Source organism: Physella acuta, unplaced genomic scaffold, assembly GCF_028476545.2.
Source record: "Physella acuta isolate Inbredline_101_S28 unplaced genomic scaffold, ASM2847654v3 ptg002131l, whole genome shotgun sequence".
Taxonomy (NCBI): Eukaryota; Metazoa; Mollusca; class Gastropoda; family Physidae; genus Physella; species Physella acuta.
Window position 1 is genome coordinate 77,149 of NW_026733632.1, and position 19,899 is coordinate 97,047.

The 19,899-nt window shown below is 43.6% G+C and overlaps 1 protein-coding gene across 3 annotated transcripts; it reads right to left on the minus strand.

Annotated features, from left to right (window-relative positions):
- Positions 1 to 2,572: 2,572 nt before the first annotated feature.
- Positions 2,573 to 14,479, minus strand: LOC131932290 (dentin sialophosphoprotein-like). 3 transcript variants are annotated; one of them, XM_059289165.1, is made up of 2 exons: positions 14,428 to 14,479; positions 2,573 to 8,107 (listed from the first exon to the last, which is right to left on the minus strand). In XM_059289165.1, the coding sequence occupies exon 2, from the start codon at positions 7,817 to 7,819 to the stop codon at positions 4,853 to 4,855; it is 2,967 nt and encodes a 988-aa protein (XP_059145148.1). In that variant the 5' UTR covers positions 7,820 to 8,107; positions 14,428 to 14,479; the 3' UTR covers positions 2,573 to 4,852. The 3 variants fall into 3 exon arrangements, with proteins under 3 accessions (XP_059145148.1, XP_059145147.1, XP_059145149.1); XM_059289164.1 differs by lacking the exon at positions 14,428 to 14,479 and adding an exon at positions 11,059 to 11,224; XM_059289166.1 differs by lacking the exon at positions 14,428 to 14,479 and adding an exon at positions 8,224 to 8,281.
- Positions 14,480 to 19,899: the final 5,420 nt, after the last annotated feature.

Genomic DNA, 19,899 nt, shown 5'->3' on the forward strand with positions numbered 1-19,899 from the left:
GTTATCAGGACGAGCAAGTCATCAATAAAAATTTCGATTGCAAACCATTTTTAAAAGCAAGCACAACTATTTCCTCTCCATTTATAATACGTATCCATAATACAATTTGGGAATACATTTTTTTTAAAAAATCGAGTAAAATGTGCCTCCACATAGATTCACTGATTGTATTCCACGAATTGAAATGCTTGTAGGTAAAAAAAAAAATGTGGTTTTAAATGTAATATTTATTTTGACTTGCACGTCTTTTTAAAATAACCAAGACAATCAAGGGGGACAACTGTACAAGGGCAGAATTGCACGTTTACTTGGCTGGTTATCGTTCTTGCATTCACCTTTCTCAAATGTTACACAAGATAAAACAATGTAACGAATGAATAAAATATAATCTCTGAAGTTAATGGTACATCTTTCACCGAATTGCAATACATGGCGAGTGTGTCGTCCGTCTATATTTAGCAAGCGACATTTTGTTAGGTGCTAAAAAAACAATAAAAACGGTTACATAATCTTTAATTAGTTAGTAAATTACTATGTACAAATTGGTTCATTAAAAACTGAGACATGATCATTGATTAATACTGATTTCATTTTAACACTTATTAATCAGGTAAATATATTTAATTATGAACAATGTTTTTTAAACATGTGTTTATTATGTCTAATAGTGTTGAGTTAAACACAAACCTATGCTTACAACACCTATGTGTTTGCCTGTTTAAAAACGGTTTTACTTTTTTAAAAACAAAAATCAGCATGTTTACTGTATAACTAGTATGCGTACGATATACTTTATATGCAGCGAACGCATGTCAAGCACCAATTCATGTTGGCCTAAGATGTGTGTTAGAGTTATTGGCCCTGAGCTACTACTACATGACAAGCAGTGGAACTACAACGAGTTCATGTTGATGTAGATGAGTTTGATTGGGGGTTCAGGTACTCAACTTCTAGAACTAGCAGACCTTAGGAGTGGCTGTAAGCTGTTGCAGAACTTCGTCCCATTGATGGGGTGTAAGATAAATAGACTGTCAACATTACAGTCAGTCAACATATCGGCAACATCAACCAATCATCATATCGGCAACATCAGCCAATCATCATATCGGCAACATCAGCCAATCATCATATCGGCAACATCAGCCAATCATCATATCGGCAACATCAGCCAATGAAATTATCGGCAACATCAGCCAATCAACATCCCACAATCTGATTACATCAACATTAATCAACATTACAATCAATCAAATGACTTAAGTCAACATTACAATCAATCAAGTGACTTAAGTCAACATTACAATCAATCAAGTGACTTAAGTCAACATTACAATCAATCAAGTGACTTAAGTCAACATTACAATCAATCAAGTGACTTAAGTCAACAACAGATGAGTTGAAGTGCCACATAATCAAGTGCATTAATGGGCTCTTAGATATATTTATATACACAGATATTTATAATTAAATAAAGTGCAAGTTCTATACACCTATAAAACAACATAGGTATATTGTGTCGGATATTACTAGACATGGGTCAAGCTAGTTAAACTACTGTCGCTACTACGGTACTGTTTCAGCTTAAGTCCGAGACTTGTGTAGGTAAAAGTGAGTAGTTGGTGGCAGGAGAGAATGAGTGTAGATCTAGAACATGGTGAGATCGTTGTACCCTAACTGGGGGGTCGGGAGTGATTGATCTAGTACATGTCTAATCACAGCCCCATCTTTGCATTATTGTAAAATGAAAGTTCTAGACCAAATCTAATGATTGTAAAATGATTGTAAAATGATTGCTCCGCTATTTAAAGCATAGAAAACCCTTGTAAATCTAATCTACTAGATAAATGGCCCGTTGAGGAAGGGTACAACGGGCGCTAGGCTGATAGTGCTGTCTCTTTTCTCTAAACTAAAACCAACCCACCCCCCACACACCACCCCCACCCCCACCCCACCCCCCACCCCCACACACCACCCCCCACCCCCCACCACACACCACCCCCACCCCAACCCCTCACCCCCACACACCACCCCCTCCACACACCGCCCCCCCACCCCCCACCCCCCCCAAAAAAACATGTCTACCGTCCCATTCAACGAAATATAATTATATACTTTTTCCAGTGTCCGCCCCCTCCCAGAATATTCTACCCCCGCCCCCGAAAATTTCAAGTACCCCCCACCCCTCTCCGGGGAGGAAAAAGTCTGAAAGAAACACTGAAACCAACCCACCCCCCCACACACCACCCCCCACCCCTACACACCACCCCCCCCACCCCTCCACCCCCCCCCCCCCAACCCCCCCAAAAAAAAACATGTCTACCTTCCCATTGCAAGAAAACCACTTTTTAGATTAGACACATTAATTAGGCTGTAATTTTATTATAGAGTATCGATGAGGAAATTTCTTTTGAGTTGGGGAGGGGGGGGGGGCTCAGACGTTCTTACGCGGGGGGTGGGGCTTCGCCCCTACCCGAAGAATTGTATGCAAGAAACTCTTCACGCAAACCATTTAGATTAGACAACATTTCCTTTTTTTCAATGTTTACGCGATAATCAATGACGTCATATTACTGTGTGCACTCTCTGGTTTGAGATTATGTTCTACTCTACGCTAAATGTGTCGACGTCATATTTCGTTTTTCGAATTACTGTGCATGTTTTTATTTTGCTTGTGTTTTCTCTAGAGCGTTCTTGTCAGACAGAGCGTTCTTGACAGACAGCGAAACTATTATTATAGAGATTAGCCGGTTTAATTAGTGCGCTAGGTAATTTAGTAGTGAAATCAACATAATAACTATGTACATATTATAAAGTAGACATACGCAGCTGACATAAATTAAACACATACATACATATGTAAGAGTGAAAACAAAAATTACATACGCATCATGTACCATAGAATGTAAACACAAACCTAGGGTTATTGTCAAAACTTTTTTTTATAAGAGTTTCTATAACAGGTTCTATAACAGGTTCCCGGTACAAGTGGGTTCCCTGCAAGTTACGGTTCCCTATGTAACAATGTCAACACTAGATTGGGTAATAGGTTCCATTGAAAACACGTATGGTATGTTCCCGGTGTGAGTTCCCTATGTAACAAGTTCCCTGTACACGACAAGTTCCGTGTATGACAAGTTCCCTGTATGACAAGTTCCTAGTGTTCACTGTATGATAAGTTCCCTGTAAAGTTCCCTGTATGACAAGTTCCCTGTGTTCCCTGTATGACAAGTTCCCTATCTGACATGTTCCCTCTGTACAAACGACCTCAGCATTTGTCCACCACGCAATAAAAAACAAAACAATAACAACAATCAGACTGACATTTCAGAACGAGGCCAAGAAACAAAACTTTATTAACTCGGGTCGATAAAAAACCAGCACGTTCAATCCCACGAAAAAAAAAATGGTTGTTGTTTTTCGTTTAATTTCCGATTAGTGTCCCACTCTGCTAGATTAGTTTGTTCAGACTTTGTCAGTATGCTACTGTTTGCTTCTGTATTTCCAGTGGGGTAATTCGCTACTAGCATAACTCAGGTTCTAGAAACAGTGGTGTATCTAGGTTTACACGGAAAAGATGAGTGAATTCAAGGGTGTGACCTACTGATCTACTTTACCTACTCTACTTAAGTTTCAAACTCGCTTAAAAAATTGATTTCATTAATTAAAAAAGCAGAACTTTTTAAAGATGTAATGTCATCCAGATGCCAATCAATGTGAAGAGACTCTCATCGATACATTCAAATCAATTTTAACCAAAGATTGTTGTTTAAAACTAGCTGACACCTAACACGCTCTATATAATTTTCTGCATTTGTCCTAGCTAGCCTATGGGAATATGCACTACATTGACACTTTTAAATAGCGCCTTATGTTTTTTTTGTAAAAATCAATCACTCCTAACGCGTTCTAATGCTTTGATAAAAATCAATATTTACTCAACATTGGCAATACCGAAGAAAAAGCGCAATGACCGAGAAAAATGAAAGTAGCAGTAAATGTTATGTTAGCTGATGATAGTAGCAGTATGCATTATGTTAGCTGGATGGTAAGATGGGAGGTAAGAGAGATGGTTTGGTTCAAATCTAGGGAGGAAATAATGGTGTTGCATACGTTCAAACAGTACCGGTATGAATAAGATACAACGTCAACACTCCTGAAAGTGCCAGAAGTCACACTTTTCTTGTAGCTCAATGCTGAGTATTATTGGTAGGTATGTTAAACAGTCTAGCAGGTAAACAGTCCAGTCAATGTATGCTAGACACAAACAGTCCAGTCAATGCTTGCTTAACACAGGCGAACAGTCCAGTCAAAGTATGCTAGACACATGAAACAGTCCAGTTAACGCATGCTTGAAAAATAATTGACAATTTATTATGGTAATTTAAACAACCTAGAAAAAAATGTCTGTATAAAATGACACGTGAAAAAAGTGTGACAGTTCGTCGAACTTGTGACAAACACCATTACATGAAGGGTGTGGCAATACATTTGGTTTATAAATAGTCCACAGAAAAAAAGTTCCTAGTTCTTGTAGCTAGTGGCGCTGTTATCATCTGGCTAATGTCATATTGCACTTGTAGAGTTCTGGAACTTGTGTCTGGCAGCACACGCGACTGTCAGGTGACTCGATCCTTGTAGGTGTGTGCAGGTGTGGTGGTTCCTGTGTGAGTGACTAGAGAGATGCGACTGTAGTGTGGTAGAGAGATGCGACTGTAGTGTGGTAGAGAGATGCTACTGTAGTGTGGAGCTTTAGATTCTTACGACTCGGATCTCTAGAGAACATACACAAGAGAGTCCATAGGAGTCCATGATAAATATAGAATGATAGTCTATAATGTGATGATAAACAGTTTTAGATCAACGCTTCAGTTTGTGATGCTGATAGGTCTTCGGTTGATCCGTTGGTGTGGTGGGCACTATCTGGGGAGTTGATGATGATCGTTGGTTTGCAAGGGGAGGGGGAGGTGACGTCATCGTCGAACGACAGGGAGGAAGGCACTTCGGAGAAGGGAGGGGGCTGGGGGAGGTTGTCGTCCGAGTTACAATGGACGTCATTGTTTACTGGGTTGCTAGGGGTGGGGTAGGAGTCGAAGCTCGAGTCATTGTTGGGGGTGGGGGTGTTGACGGGGGAAGACAGGCTGTCCTCGGGGCTGATGAGGTCCTCCACGTTGATGGCACCGTTGGAAGGCAGGCTGGCACTGTCTGGAGCCTCGGGCACGCCAAAGTCGACAGGTGAGGTCGCGAGGTCGGCTAGGTTGGCGACGTCTTGGCGAAACACAGCCCCAGGGTCGTAGCTGGACAGTGACTCGGACACGCTGCCCTGGGCAGATGTGTCCGTGATGTCTGACACTGGGCTGCCCCGTTCCACTTGGCTGGAGTCGGTGGTGGTCATTTCCTCCTCCTCGTTCTCCTGGCTGGAGGGCGAGCTGATGCCAAGGTCGTTGCTGAGGGCGGACTGGCTGTTGAGGACAGATCCCGTGCCGTTCTCTGTGACGATTTTAATGGCGTCCTGAACGGCCTTGGCCGTGACCTCCATGGCGACCCGCTGGATGGACTCGTCGTCGTCCTCGGCGTTGTTGTTGGCGATGTTGTTGTTGTTGTTGTTCTCGTGCACGCTGTTGTCTACAGGGAAGGTCAAGGTTGGCGGGGTCAGAAGCTCGTCCTTGTCGACAAGGTCACCCTGTGAAATGCTGCTACTGGAGCTGTCGGTGCAGGGGGAGATATCTGACTCCTGGGGGGGTGGGGGAGAGAACTCCTGAGGGGAGGTGTCAGATTCTTGGGCTGGGGGAGAGAGCTCCTGGGGGGAGGACAGAGATGAGGAGGACTGCTCAGACCTCTGGGGTGAGGCAAACATCACTCCCCTCTTCTTGGGTGCCAGAGTTTCTTCCCCTCGCTCCACGCTGACCTCTGAGGAACTCGACGCCTCGCTCGGTTCCTCCTGGAGGCCCATAGACTCAGAGACCAAGCTCGTGGCCTTCTCGATGATCGACTCCACAAAATCCCTGGCGGTGGCCTCCTGGGCAGCGTCCAGATCTAAAGACGCACTCAGGCTTTCTTTCTGCTCGTCGTCTGCTGATTCCAGACTGGCGTCTGCTGCTGGACTGCTGAGGCTTTCAGGCACCTCTTCCTGGGCTAGAGCTGCTTCCTGTGCCTCAAAGCTATCTTGGCTCTCCACACTAACACTTTTACTTGCTTCAATGACAGCCTTGGATTCGTCGATAGAGTTTCTGTGAGCCTCGAGAAGTGATTTGGCTTTGTCCAAGAAGTTTTGCTCAGCCTCTGGTTTTGGTTGGTCCTCTACCTTGGTCGCTGGGGCTTCAGACAATTCTTCTGCTGCCTTCACTACTTCATCTTGGGCAAGTTCAGCGCCTGCTACCAAAACTTCAGAAGCAAGTGTCTCCAGCCCAGCTGCTACGGGCTCTGTGGGTTCTGGTGCCAGCTGGATGTTGTCAGTGGCAAGACTTCCGGCATCAGCGACGACCTGGGTTGTGTCATCGGTCACCTGCTCGATGTCGTCAGCAGTGGAGGCGGTGGCATCGACGGCAGCAACAACCGCTTGTGACGCTTCATCTTTCAACACCTGGACGCCGGATGACGCTTCACTCACGGCGGCGTCAACAGCTTCAACAGTGGACTCAACACGTTGATCAGCATCTTCGACAGCTTGTGACGTCACTTCCTGTCCGGCCGCAACTTGATCTTGTGCCCATCCACCAACACTAGACGCTGCTTCAGCGAGTTTGTTCCCAACAGCTTCAGCAGCGGTTGTTGTTGCCTGTTCTACAGTTTCAGCAGCGGATGTTGTTGACTGTTGGACAGATTCCACGGCAGCCTGTTTGGCATCTTGAGCAGCCAGAGTGGCAGAAGCCTTGGCCTCATCAAATTGTTCCAGGATCTGCTCTGCCAGACCTTTCTCCGCCTTGCTGCTCTCTGAAGACGCGAAGTCTAGACTATCCGTCATCGACTGACTGAAATCTTCTTCCAGACTTGTGACGTCGTTCTTGGCAGACTCGAGGTTAGCAGCAGCAGACGTACCCAGGGTCTCAGCTTCAGCTTTCACTTCCTCAACTTGTGACACCGAGCTAACTACAGCAGCTTGGGTAGTGGCTGCAGCACTTTCTACACTGTCACCAGCAGACTTTGTCGTCTCGGCTACAGAGGTTTCAACGTCCTGTTTAGCAGTTTCAGCACTGCTAACAGCTCCACTGACGGCAGACGACAACCCGGAAGTAGCCGAGGCAGCGACGGATTCCAGTTTTTGCTTCCCTTGTTCAACAACTTCCTCCACCTTAGCCTCGACCTTCTCCACGGCTTCGTTAGCTTTCTGCTGCGCTCCATCAACAGCTTTAGCCGCAGTCTCTTCAACTGCCACTTTCACGCTAGACACCGCTTCTTCCGCCACGTTTTTAGAACTGGTCATCGTGTCAGTGATGACAGTCTGGGCGTTGTTTGACACGTCAGCAGCAGCAGTACTGGCACTGGCCGTGACGTCAGCTACACCCTTCTCGGCGCTGTCCTTCCCGCCCTGAACGACCTTGGTGAAGGCGCTCTGGCTGTGGGACACCAGCTGGCTGGTTTCTTGCTCGGCTGACTTAGACACATCAGCCGCGACAGTTTCACCCGACTTCACAACGCCATCCAGCAATCCACCAACTCCACCCACTCCACCGGTGACCGACACTTGAACCCCGTCAGGTCCCACTTCCGCTTCCCCCTTGGGCAGCAGCGCCTCGTCCTCCCCGTCCCGGGGTTTGTCCGGAAGTTGTGCATCTTCCTTCTTCTCCGATCTCTCCGCCCCTGACGAGCATAGATTCCCCATGTCTGGCGCCCGGTGCCGTTCTTCCTCTACACTCCAAGACTAGTAATCGATACTTTCTTCACAGTGTTCCTCTACACTCCAAGACTAGTAATCGATACTGTCCTCACAGCGATTCTACACTCGTCGATATCGCATAGACACGATATGATTACACTTCAGCCCTGCTTCAATCTGTAGGGGGTTGACTTAGATTTTCTTTCTAGGATCGAGCTAGAAAATTCCAAATTAAAAGTCTGAAATAATTTTTGCTGGAACTTTTAGAATGCAAGTCCTGTGGCCAGATAAATTCTGCGAATAAAAAGTTCCACAGAGATAAGAGAATAGCACAGAACGCATGCCAAATTTTAAGAGCTAAAATAATATAGCTAACATATACACGGAGCTTAAACTCATACCATACATACGGGCAACGTTAAACTCCAAACATTCGTGTGGCTGTCTTTTTTATACTTTCAACACATGACGTAATCACGACACACAAGTCAAACTACGACTGGCAGCACACTGCGAATCAAGCACCTAGCACCTGCAACAAGGCATGCCATTGTGACATGACAGTGACATGCCACAAGCCATGTCCCAGACACAGACATACTCCTGTCAGCACACCTGTCAGCACACCTGTCCTCTCACACCCCTGCACCTAGCACCAAGACCGCAGCCAGACAATACAAAGTCTGGCACCGCGCAGATCGTAGTTTACATATCGATTCATCGATCACTGCCGAGGCCGTTATAATTGCTTGTTTATGGTTTAAAAATAAGGTTAGCATTCATTAAATTAGAGGATCGATACAACATTGACGTGTAAAGTTGGCGCGCAGAACAAAGGAACACGGGAGTATCACGTGATTTACAGGTCACGTGGGTGACCCATGACTTTCGGGTGTCACTTTCGTCTGATATATTGTTGTCCATGTGATATAACATGGTTATGTCTATATGAGGTGTGTGCTACATGGTTATATCTATATGATGAATGTGGTACATTTATGTCTATGTTAGACGTGCAGTAAAGATTATGTTGTGTATACATGTACGGAGTAATATACAATACCCATAGCATTTGAATGTGTGTTGTGTAGATGTGTAGGTGTGCTAATTTTTGTGAATAAGTGTGTCAAAGTGTATCAGCGTGCTGCAATGATGAGTCTGTAAACAAATTGTGTCTAAATGTGTATTTCTTTGTGCTTTTATTTATTTGTTTGTATGTTTGTGTTTTTCTTTTAGCTTGTATTTGTACATGTTTATATGCGCTTCATGTTTTATGTATAATAGACATACAATATGCAAGTTCAGGTGTGAACCTCAGACACCTTTCAACTTAACAAGTTTTTAAAAAATTCTCCCATGGGTTAAAGACACAATTGTGTTAGGTGTAAATATTTCACCTGTGGTGCTGTCAATCAATACCTCACTACCACAACATACACTGTTGACAGAGGTTGTGTTAGGTGTAAATATTTCACCTGTGGTGCTGTCAATCAATACGTCACTACCACAACATACACTGTTGACAGAGGTTGTGTCAGGTGTAAATATTTCACCTGTGGTGCTGTCAATCAATACGTCACTACCACAACATACACTGTTGACAGAGGTTGTGTCAGGTGTAAATATTTCACCTGTGGTGCTGTCAATCAATACGTCACTACCACAACATACACTGTTGACAGAGGTTGTGTCAGGTGTAAATATTTCACCTGTGGTGCTGTCAATCAATACGTCACTACCACAACATACACTGTTGACAGAGGTTGTGTCAGGTGTAAATATTTCACCTGTGGTGCTGTCAATCAATACGTCACTACCACAACATACACTGTTGACAGAGGTTGTGTCAGGTGTAAATATTTCACCTGTGGTGCTGTCAATCAATACCTCACTACCACAACATACACTGTTGACAGAGGTTGTGTCAGGTGTAAATATTTCACCTGTGGTGCTGTCAATCAATACCTCACTACCACAACATACACTGTTGACAGAGGTTGTGTTAGGTGTAAATATTTCACCTGTGGTGCTGTCAATCAATACCTCACTACCACAACATACACTGTTGACAGAGGTTGTGTTAGGTGTAAATATTTCACCTGTGGTGCTGTCAATCAATACCTCACTACCACAACATACACTGTTGACAGAGGTTGTGTTAGGTGTAAATATTTCACCTGTGGTGCTGTCAATCAATACGTCACTACCACAACATACACTGTTGACAGAGGTTGTATTGATGTTTCTATGCTTGCTATACCCTGGCGCACACATCGTTTGAACTTGAGTGATTTACTTGAGGGATTTACTTGAGTGATTTACTTGAGCGATTTACTTGAGTGATTGACAGTTTTAACACGGAACGTTAACGTGTTGCCTGCACAAATCACGTGATCACCGTAAATTAACTCATACGAGAGATGTGTTGTTTTCGCATGATTTTTAAAAAATATTTTAAGATCAGTACGGTGACCTGTTTGATTTTACTGCTGCTATGATGTGTTTTTTAAAATAGCATTAAAAAAAAGTTTCTGAACTGACAGCTAATAATTAGGTCAGGTTCAAGTGAGTTCGTGTTCAGTGTGTGTTACAACTACACATCATACGTGCTGCTCATTCCCACTCGAGTTGAGTGAGTTTTCATTACACGTGTTTGGGTGTCAATTCGATGAGCAGTAAGAGGGGGAAGGGGGGGGGGGGTAGAAAATAAATGTTCTTGCAGTCATACAGTTTGCAGATATTGTCAAAGTTTGCCGTCACCCAAAGCTTACCCGCGCTGACAAAATTTGCCGATAGTGAGAACTATTTTTAAAGTGTGACTAAAACAATAAAGGGAAGACAATCCATACAAAAAGAAAATAAAATACTTCGCGTTGCAAGAACGAACATAATTTTGTCGTCACTCACGATTAAAACGAATTTTCAGTGAAATATTTCTGTCAAATCTTTGACAACTCTCACATAAACTACATCAGCAAAACGTATCCACACAAACTACAGCATCAAAATGTACACACCCTACACCAGCAAAATGTATTCACACAAACTACATCAGCAAAACGTATTCAGACAAACTACACAAAACGTATTCACACAACCTACACCAGCAAAACGTATTCACACAACCTACACCAGCAAAACGTATTCACACAAACTACACCAGCAAAACGTACTCACACAAACTACACCAGTAAAACGTATTCACATTACACGTCCAACTCCCCTAGCTAATAACTTGCTCATACCTTATTCATAGGTGCATTATCACGGCCGTAGAATGCACGAGAACTCACACAGAGGTGATTCTATATGAACACACCCAACTGACCTCAGTGAAGTCGTTACACACACTCCAGTATCAAGATAAGGTGGTAGAATAACACACGGCAACCATGAATGGCCGTGCACCAACACAACACTTGACGTGAGTACTCACACTTAATGGCCGTGTTTTCCCCACTCACATCCAGCACGCGCGCTGTTGCTACTTCAACGTGTGGGTGACAGCTTCCCCTTAAGCCGTACACTCCACATGTGGCGGTGTGATAGCCACATGTGGCGGTGTGATAGCCACATGTGGCGGTGTGATAGCCACATGTGGCGACGGGTTAGCCACACGGCACAATGTGACAACGGGGCCGGTATTAAAACAAAGCTATCACACACGGCACCAGATGTAGGACCAGATGTATCATCTTCAGGGCAATGGTAGCGTTTATATACTGGCTACAGGGCATAGGCATCGCTTGGTTAAAGGGCATAGGCATCGATTAGTTAAAGGGCATATGCACAGCTTAGTTAAAGGGCATAGGCACAGCTTAGTTAGAGGGCATAGGCATCGATAAGTTAAAGGGCATATGCATCGATAAGTTAAAGGGCATAGGCATCGATAAGTTAAAGGGCATAGGCACAGCTTAGTTAGATGGCATAGGCACAGCTTAGTTAGAGGGCATAGGCACAGCTTAGTTAAAGAGCATAGACATCGGTGAGATAAAGGGCATAGACATCGGACAATTTTTGTGCTCATTTACATCTGTATATGGTATGCGGGCCAACAAGGGCATATGAGGAAAAGGCGGAGTGGTAGGGCATATGGGAAAATAGGGACAATCTATGATTGAAACAGGGGAAAATCTATGATTGAAACAGGGGAAAAATCTCAGAACAAGTGAGACACATTTTAATGCAGGAAAAGAAAAGGTTTCAATAAGCAAGACGGGGAAAATCCTCAATTTAAAAAGCCATTTACTTAGCCGTGTGCAACAAATCCACCACACATTCCCACAGTGTGTGAGTGAGCCACATATTCCCACAGTGTAAGAGTGAGCCACACATTCCCACACATCTCCACACATTCCCACAGTGTGTGAGTAAGCCACACATTCCCAGTGTGTGAGTGAGCCACACTTCCCACAGTGTGTGAGTGAGCCACATTTCCTACAATGTGTGGGTGACCCACACATCCCCAGTGTGTGAGTGAGCCACACTTCCCCACAGTGTGGGTGACCAACACATCCCCACAGTGTGTGAGTGAGCCACACTTCCCCACAGTGTGGGTGAGCCACACATTCCCACAGTGTGTGAGTAAGCCACACATTCCCACAGTGTGTGAGTAAGCCACACATTCCCACAGTGTGTGAGTAAGCCACACATTCCCACAGTGTGTGAGTGAGCCACACATTCCCACAGTGTGTGAGTAAGCCACACATTCCCACAGTGTGTGGATGAGCCACACATTCCCACAGTGTGTGGGTGAGCCACACATTCCCACAGTGTGTGAGTGAGCCACATTTCCTACAATGTGTGGGTGACCAACACATCCCCACAGTGTGTGAGTGAGCCACACTTCCCCACAGTGTGGGTGAGCCACACATTCCCACAGTGTGTGAGTGAGCCACACATCCCCACAGTGTGTGGGTGAGCCACATATCCCCACAGTGTGTGGGTGAGCCACACTTCCCACAGTGTGTGAGTGAGCCACACATCTCCACAGTGTGTGAGTGAGCCACACTTCCCCAGTGTGTGAGTGAGCCACACTTCCCCAGTGTGTGGATGAGCCACACTTCCCCAGTGTGTGAGTGAGCCCCACTTCCCCAGTGTGTCAGTGAGCCACACATTCCCACAGTGTGTGGATGAGCCACACTTCCCACAGTGTGTGGATGAGCCACACTTCCCACAGTGTGTGAGTGAGCCACACATTCCCACAGTGTGTGAGTGAGCCCCACTTCCCCAGTGTGTCAGTGAGCCACACATTCCCACAGTGTGTGGATGAGCCACACTTCCCACAGTGTGTGGATGAGCCACACTTCCCACAGTGTGTGAGTGAGCCACACTTCCCCACAGCGTGTGAGTGAGCCACACTTCCCACAGTGTGTGAGTGAGCCACACATTCCCACAGTGTGTGAGTGAGCCACACTTCCCCAGTGTGTGGGTGAGCCACATATCTCCACAGTGTGTGAGTGAGCCACACTTCCCACAATGTGTGAGTGAGCCACACTTCCCACAGTGTGTGAGTGAACCACACATTCCCAGTGTGTGAGTGAACCACATATCTCCACAATGTTTGAGCAACAAAATCAATTTTCGTCAGCCTAAAATACTCGACCCCCCCCCCCCGCGTATACACGTGAATATAGTAATTAACTGCCGCCATGACGCACACAGCTATCGGCAGGAGAATTCATTAAATGCGAATTTACTGGGAGGAGAAAACTGCGCTTTGTAGTAAAACATCAACGCTATCAGCGATACGCCAGTGTATTTTAATCAAATACTTACTTGCTGTCATTATCGCTTGCACTGTCTCTATCTGACCATTTTTTTTTAAATTTTTTTTTTACTTTTTAAATTTACTTTTTTAAAATGTTTATTTTTGGTCTATAACAATTGTTTCACCCTCTCTATCTCTCTTCCAAACACACACACACACACATACACACACACACAAACATACATATTTACATACATATGATAGAGCCAGGGGAACATCTCAGGGCAATGGAGACAAATTTTATGAGCAGGAAAAGAAAAAAAATATGTCCAACAAGCAAGACAAGGGAAAATCCTCCATTTAAATCTCTTGCTTTCTCCTGCCTAGCGTCACCAATTTGATTTCTCCCGACACCGTGAAAACGCCGATGAACAATTACGGAAATAGCACGGCATTATTTTTGTCTAGAAGCAGGGCAACAGTTCCGGTGTGAGCCGCTTTAAAGGGAAGGGGGGTGTCTATTGACTGTTGGGTCAGGTGGGTCTAGAGGTCGGGTGGGTCTAGGGGTCAGGTGGCTCTAGGGGTCAGGTGGGTCTAGGGGTCGGGTGGGTCTAGGGGTCGGGTGGGTCTAGCGCCACAGGAGGACCTAAATAGAGGTGGTTACAATATAAGGCAGAGCTAGACAAACAAAACACAACGTATTAAATGATAACTAACATCAATAAACTAGATGTTTGTTACGGACCTTGATTGTTACAACTTTTCAGTGTTGTAGTTATAACATCACATACAACAATATATATATATAACTGTGGCTTTCACGTGCGTATATGTTGTAGTTACCACATCAAATACAACACTGATTAAAACACAAATCAAATAACTCTAAAGCAAACACGTTTACCAATACTTGCATCAGATATACGACGGGTATCCCCGTTTGTTTTGTTTATTTACAAAACTTGAAACACCACAGAAGGTAATCACAATGGCTTGCATTGGTCTTTTGTTTACATTGTGAACTGTACACGGCTTGGCGTAATGGGGATAATGAGTAGGGCAATCAATACAATAGGCAGTGGAGAAACAGCGATAAACAGAGGTGAATACAGTGACAGTGGTATTAGAAACAGAGACAGTTGTGGTACAATCAGAGACAGCAGTATTAGAAACAGTGACAGTGGTAGCAACAGCATCAGTTGTGGTACAATCAGAGACAGTTGTGGTACAATCAGACACACTTGTGGTACAATCAGACACAGTTGTGGTACAATCAGACACAGTTGTGGTACAATCAGACACAGTTGTGGTACAATCAGACACAGTTGTGGTACAATCAGACACAGTTGTGGTACAATCAGACACAGTTGTGGTACAATCAGACACAGTTGTGGTACAATCAGACACAGTTGTGGTACAATCAGAGACAGTTGTGGTACAATCAGAGACAGTTGTGGTACAATCAGACACAGTTGTGGTACAATCAGAGACAGTTGTGGTACAATCAGACACAGTTGTGTTACAATCAGACACAGTTGTGGTACAATCAGAGACAGCAGTTTTAGAAACAGCCACGTGACATAGATGTAAGTAACAAAATCGCCAGGAATATGCACGAGCCACTAGATGAGCTGTATTTAGAGACACGCATGTGCATTGGGTGAGCACAAGTAGGTCATGACCTGACGCGTCACAATAACACATACCAGCCAGTAGGTCTCAAGTTTGTTAAGTCTCACTCATGTAATCAAGTCACTACGGGTGGGGAGGGGGGGTCTATTTCTATTTTAAACCCATAGCAAGATTTCTGCTATTGTTTATTGCGACGTAGCAGTGAGACTGACTAGTCATACAACAAAGATCCCTGTTGCTAGCCATAAAACAATGACCCCTATTGCTAGCCATAAAACAATGACCCCTATTGCTAGCCATAAAACAATGACCCCTATTGCTAGCCATAAAACAAAGACCCCTACAGCTAGCCACAAAACAAGGACCCCTATTGCTAGCCATAAAACAAAGACCCATATTGCTAGCCATAAAATAATGACGTTATAGCTAGTCAAATATAACACCGAGTCCCATAAACCGCTGGAAAAAACAAAAACGCGACCCAAACATTGCCAACCCAGATTAGGGCACAAGGGGAAGTCACTTGCATGTAAGGGAAATCACTCCTTCCACGAAACTGCAGGGGCCATAAGCAGGGTTAAAGGCTTCCATTTCTTCGACCACCTATTGATCGATTGGCGTGTTATTGGGGTCGTCTATTCTTCGAGCTATCAATACCAATAACACTGCGGAATAATTGCATTAAGCGATGCATAAAGTGCAGTAGAAATTAATCGTTTAATGAAGTCTATAAATCAATAAACGCAATTTTAAATCAATTATAATTCTTTTTTATATTCACCGAATATGCTAGTTAAACTAAATTCTCAATGAATAGTTCGCCAATAAATTACCTTTAAAAAAGCTCTAATTTCAACTTAATTTTTTTAATAGCTTAGATTAACAAGGTTTTAGCAGGTTATAAAGTTGGAATTATTTTTTCATTAGATGAAGCCGTATCTGTGTTCTATATCGCTTCCTGTCTGGAGTCTTTGATGCTTTTGGGTCGTATGGCTTCATTTCCTGGTTGGCGTGTGTTTGTATTCTGGTTGCTACGGCAACCAAGGATGCTGGTTAAGTGTGCATGGTTGTAATTATTGGCTGGTTGCAACACAACTGCGGTATAGGCTAAGTGGATGATCGTTACTGGCTAAATTGGTTATTTGGCTAATGCGGCTAACATTAATGACTAAACTGATCATCAACATCACCAACACCATCGACACCACCAACACCATCAAGACCATCAACACTACCAACACCACCAACACGATCAACACCACCAACACCACCAACACTACCAACCCTACCAACACCACCAACACCATCAACACCACCAACACCATCAACACCACCAACACTACCAACACCACCAACACCATCAACACCACCAACACGATCAACACCACCAACACCACCAACACTACCAACACCACCAACACTACCAACAACATCAACACCACCAACACCATCAACACCACCAACACTATCAACACAATCAACACCACCAACACCATCAACACAACAGAATGACAAGAGGAGATGAACACAGCACATTAGTCGTGGATGTGTCGCTACACACGACAACAAAAGATCATGAATGGATGTGTCGCTACACACGCCAACAAAAGATTATGAATGGATGTGTCGCTACACACGACAACAAAAGATCATGAATGGATGTGTCGCTACACACGCCAACAAAAGATTATGAATGGATGTGTCGCTACACACGACAACAAAAGATTATGAACGGATGTGTCGCTACACACGACAACAAAAGATTATGAATGGATGTGTCGCTACACACGACAACAAAAGATTATGAATGGATGTGTCGCTACACATGACAACAAAAGATTATGAATGGATGTGTCGCTACACACGACAACAAAAGATTATGAATGGATGTGTCGCTACACATGACAACAAAAGATTATGAATGGATGTGTCGCTACACATGACAACAAAAGATTATGAATGGATGTGTCGCTACACATGACAACAAAAGATTATGAATGGATGTTTCGCTACACATGACAACAAAAGATTATGAATGGATGTGTCGCTACACATGACAACAAAAGATTATGAATGGATGTGTCGCTACACACGACAACAAAAGATAAACAAAGCATTGTGTTTTAAATTAAGGATAACGTTTTAACAATAGAAAGAACGGAAAGGATATTAAAATAAGAGGGACAGATTTTAAAAGCCAGTTTTCATGAGGTGACAATGACGTCATTTCCTTTGGGGGGGGGGGGGGGGGTGTCCACAAAGTGGGGTCAGCTCCCGTCTTGATGAGGCAGAGACCAATTGGACCAATTAGACGGCCGCAGGCTACATATGCTCGTGCTTTCATGGAGGTTCGCGCCGACATAACCCCCATGGGGGTCTCAGCTCCGGAAGTCGAAATGTGTTAGATTCGATTGGAGGGCAGGGACGGGGGAGGGGGTGGGGGGGGGGGGGGGGTATTGAGATTTATGGTGGATAACTCTAGGACAAAAGAAAGATAATCACAATGCATAAGGGGGGTAATTTTGTCAGAAGATGGACGATGGCTTCAGAAAGAAGGAGAAGTGATTTAAAGTGTAGTGTAAAGGAACCTACAACAAGACATATATACGAAGACACATATACTAAGACACATATACCAAGACTCATATACCAAGACATATATAACAAGACATATTCAAAGACACATATAACAAGACATATATACCAAGACACATAGGTCTATACCAAAACACATAACAAGAAATATATACCAAAACACATATAACAAGACATATACCAAGGCACATATAATAAGACAAACACGCACAAGACGTCAACTTAGTATGCAGCACACTATTCTAAAACTCATCTTGATGTAACTGGTATTGTATAAAGATTGTCAAGTTACAGATGTGTATAAAGATTGTCAAGTTACAGAGGTATATAAAGATTGTCAAGTTACAGATGTATATAAAGATTGTCAAGTTACAGATGTGTATAAAGACTGTCAAGTTACAGATGTGTATAAAGACTGTCAAGTTACATATGTGTATAAAGACTGTCAAGTTACAGATGTGTATAAAGACTGTCAAGTTACAGATGTGTATAAAGACTGTCAAGTTACAGATGTGTATAAAGACTGTCAAGTTACAGATGTGTATAAAGATTGTCAAGTTACAGATGTGTATAAAGATTGTCAAGTTACAGATGTGTATAAAGACTGTCAAGTTACAGATGTGTATAAAGACTGTCAAGTTACAGATGTGTATAAAGACTGTCAAGTTACAGATGTGTATAAAGATTGTCAAGTTACAGATGTGTATAAAGACTGTCAAGTTACAGATGTGTATAAAGACTGTCAAGTTACAGATGTGTATAAAGACTGTCAAGTTACAGATGTGTATAAAGATTGTCAAGTTACAGATGTGTATAAAGATTGTCAAGTTACAGATAAAACTGAAATGACATCTCATGTGTTTATTTTTATTTTATTTTAAAAGACGCTGGTGTAGTCTCGCACGTGGGTGGGGAACAGGGGCGGCGGTGGTGGGAACACTACGGGTGGACGTGCACTGTGCAACATGACTTACACCATATCTGCCAAGTAATCTAAAGCATCACCAAGCAATCAAACAAGCTCATGCAAATCTACACAGAATGGCTTATTGAAGGTGGGGTCATTTAATCTCAACTTGTCTTCATCGGAAATACATACAAACTTATTAATTCTACATCTTCATAACAATACTTGCAGATGTGATGTTTTACGTACATCAGTTAAGTAATAAAGTAAATTACACCTTCTTGATATATATATATATATATATATATATATATATATATATATATATATATATATATATATATATATATATATATAGTGGTTTTACGAGGCAACAATGACCATTTGACATTTGGTCTAGAGATGAATAAAACCAAGCCATATACCAGCCGCCATTATTTTCCTATCCCAGAAATGACGCACTGCAGTTATTTCCCTTTCCAATCGCAGCAAGCACGGCCAAAAAAACGCATTATAGAAGAAAATCAACTTTCAAATCCCAGCTAAACTTGATCGTTTCGTGGTGCAAGCCAGATTTTTTTCCTCAAAAGAGAAGATTACTGAGCTCGATTGCCGGATAAACACTGGAGGTAAACAGGCTGTAATTATTTCCAAACTGCTGGGGACTGAGCTCAAATTGAAACCCGAATATCCGGTTGGTGAAAGAATTAATCGAAAAGGGGGTTAATCCAAGTATCCACGAAAAGGGGGTTAATCCAAGCATCCAGAAAGAGGATGTGGGTGGCGGTGTATGGTGGGTGGCGGTGTGGTAGAGTGGATAACCTGACCTCTAAACTGGCCAGCTTAAAGCAAGGAGAGCAGTGTTTCTTCCAGACTTTTTTCTCCGGGGTGGCACTTGTTAAAAGTATATATTTTCTATATAAATTATATAAATTTCATTCCGTTCGGGGGGCGGTAAAAAAAATTTCGGGGGGGGGGGCGGTAAAAAAATTTCGGGGGGGGGGGCTTCGCCCCCCCCCCCCCCCCCCCCCCCCCCCCCCGAAGAGTTGCCTGGAAGAAACTCTGGAGGAGAGGGTTGATGTTGGTTGTAAGGGGCCGTGAATAGACGCAAGTATCGAGTACATGAGTAGTCGGCCACGCTTGATCCTAGTATCGAGTACATAAGTAGCCGGTCAAGCTAGATGCAAGTATCGAGTAGACGATAGCTGATTGTGACGCGACCATGGAGTTCACAATACATGA